Source organism: Salvelinus sp. IW2-2015, unplaced genomic scaffold (assembly GCF_002910315.2).
Source record: "Salvelinus sp. IW2-2015 unplaced genomic scaffold, ASM291031v2 Un_scaffold11982, whole genome shotgun sequence".
In the NCBI taxonomy this organism is placed as follows: Eukaryota; Metazoa; Chordata; class Actinopteri; order Salmoniformes; family Salmonidae; genus Salvelinus; species Salvelinus sp. IW2-2015.
In genome coordinates this window covers 1-2,688 of record NW_019953239.1, presented here as the reverse complement: position 1 = coordinate 2,688, position 2,688 = coordinate 1, and the positions used below count along the sequence as shown (strand labels likewise).

The window sequence follows — 2,688 nt, the reverse complement described above, 5'->3', positions numbered from 1 at the left end:
TTCCCCCCAGGGTTCCCCTATGAGAAGGTGATCCAGAGGACCCTCTATATGCAGGTGCTGGATTACGATCGTTTCAGCAGGAACGACCCCATCGGGGAGGTGTCCATCCCCCTTAACAAGGTGGACCTGGGCAACCAGCAGACCTACTGGAAGGAGCTGAAGCCCTGCAGCGACGGCAGCGTGAGTAAAGTACACACACAGACTAGGACAGTTGCAGAGGGACAGGGGAGGAGGGGAGATGAGGGGGGAKGGKWRGAGASAGGGAACAAGGAGAAGGAGGGATGACGGGAAGACAGAAAGGGGTAGAGGAGATGGAGGGAGAGAGGGTTAGTGAGTGGGGATGTCATTGTGTTTCTCAGGGGAGTCGAGGAGACCTGCTGGTGTCACTGTGCTACAACCCTCAAGCCAACACCATCACTGTGACCATCATCAAAGCCCGCAACCTCAAAGCCATGGACATCGGAGGCACCTCCGGTACAGTACATACAGTACATACAGTACCCTGTCATCACCTGTTTCCTGTGTTACAGTCTGTCTACCTTAACATGTGTCAATGTGGTTTCAGTATCTCTCCATCCATACAGTATCCAAAATGACACCCTATTCCCTATATAGTGCACTACTTTCTATGAGCCCTGGTCAAAATAAGTGTATTGTATAGGGATTAGGGTGCCATTTGGGATGAAGCCTCTGTGTTTAAGTGATGTGTCTCCCCCATCAGATCCCTATGTGAAGCTGTGGCTGATGCACAAGGACAAGCGTGTGGAGAAGAAGAAGACGGTGACAATGAAGTGCTGTCTGAACCCCGTGTTCAACGAGTCCTTCCCCTTCGACGTCCCCGCCCACGTGCTCCGAGAGACCACCATCATCATCACCGTCATGGACAAGGACAAGCTCAGTCGCAACGACGTCATCGGCAAGGTACCGCCCCCTCGTAACACCCAGACCACCAGCCACGTACATCACCAGTCCACACTGACCCCTGCTGGCACATACTGAGACACACATGCACACACACACATACATGCTCACATAACACACACACACACGCACACACACATACACACACACACAATGATCCTGCTCTCACACACACTAACACAACGACACATTAACAGTCACTGTCTCAAGATTGCTCTTACATACTGACACAGTGAGATTGATATCCATTGATTGTGTGGTTCGTTTGTGGCACACAGAGGCACTATCCCATTGATTTTCTGACACACTGTAACCCTCATACAAGCTTCCTTACTATGGATCCAGTGTCTGATAGTGACCCCTCAGTAAACCAAACACGCCTCATCACAGGCGCTGGCCCTTTCACCCACAGTCTAATCACCACCAGTAAAACACAGCTGCGGCTTGCTTGGGAGCCTCCATCTCTCTGTCTAAACATAAGTCTCATTCTCACACAAATCTTTCCCCCTGTTTCCCCTGCTCTGAAAATTGCTGAGAGTAAAACAGCTGTTTCCTCTTAATGACTCTCCTCAGCTCACGATATGAATTAAGTTAGATTAGACTGGCAAGCTTAGTGACTGGCAAGCTTTATGGTGAGAGCAGGGACACTCCAGACTTCAGAGAGTTTAGTTTACCTCTCTCTGTTTTGCCATGTTTGAGTATGATTAATATAGATCTCTGTGACGTCAGATATCCTGCTTACATCATCCATCTCACCCCCCTCGCTCTCTTTCACTCCATCGCTCTCTCCTCCTCCCCTCTCCCCTTCTCTTTCTCTCTTTCTTCCCTCTCTCGCTCTCTCTCTCAGATCTATCTCTCGTGGAAGAGTGGTCCGGCGGAGGTGAAGCACTGGAAGGACATGATGGGTAAACCTCGTAATGCCGTGCAGCAGTGGCATGCCCTCAAGGCCTGATACTGTAGGTCCAGTCACATCCACCCAGACCATCCCAGCCCCTTGCCCTGCCCTCCCACCCTGCTGTTATGCACAAGGCTGACTCGCTGCAGAACATGGGTACAAATAGCCATCCAACGCATCCACCCAACATATCCACCCTCTCCTCCTGCCTGTCCTCTCTCAGATCCCTAATGAACTTCTCCTTCCTCTATTCCCCTCTGTTAAGCGGAGTCCTTTCTGAGTCTTGTTACTTTTAAGTCATACCTTCCTCTCAACCATTGTTTTTTCTCCTTGGTCCACCTTTACTCTGTTTTACTTTGGAGTAGTACATTCTGCCAGCCCTAGGGTGAGCCTCAGCCACCAACAAAAACAGGTTCAAATAGACCATATAAGAATCCTGCGAAAGGAGCTGGTGAAGGGCCTGTCTTTCAGGAAACATTGTATCTGTGACTGTGTGACAGACTAACCTACAAGCCAGTGACCTGGGCCAGTTATCCAGTTCCACCATTCATCCTGTGTCTCTCCATCGTTCTCCTGTGGCAGTGAGGGGAGGCGTCTTCTCTCCCTAATCACTGCTCTCTCTGTCGTCAGAAGCAATCTGTTTGGCTGTTCATTTTTATTTTTTTTGCTTCCCATGTTGACCCTTTGGTCCGTTCCCTTCTGCAAACACACAGAGAATACAACAGGAAGGATCGATAGAGAGAGAGAGGCAAACCAATGGAATAGAAGAGGGATGGACTGTCTGGATGGTAATGGAATTAGACGTGACACTGTCACTCCACCCCATTCATCATCTCTGATCTCTTTCTCTCCCACCACTGTAGTGATTCTTC

The 2,688-nt window shown here is 49.8% G+C and overlaps 1 protein-coding gene across 1 annotated transcript; it reads left to right on the top strand.

Annotated features, from left to right (window-relative positions):
- Positions 1 to 14: 14 nt before the first annotated feature.
- LOC112080128 (synaptotagmin-7-like) lies at positions 15 to 2,680 on the top strand. Its single transcript, XM_024145895.2, has 4 exons — positions 15 to 180; positions 360 to 474; positions 722 to 921; positions 1,769 to 2,680. The coding sequence occupies exons 1-4, from the start codon at positions 49 to 51 to the stop codon at positions 1,871 to 1,873; spliced, it is 552 nt and encodes a 183-aa protein (XP_024001663.1). The 5' UTR covers positions 15 to 48; the 3' UTR covers positions 1,874 to 2,680.
- The last annotated feature ends 8 nt before the right edge of the window (positions 2,681 to 2,688 follow it).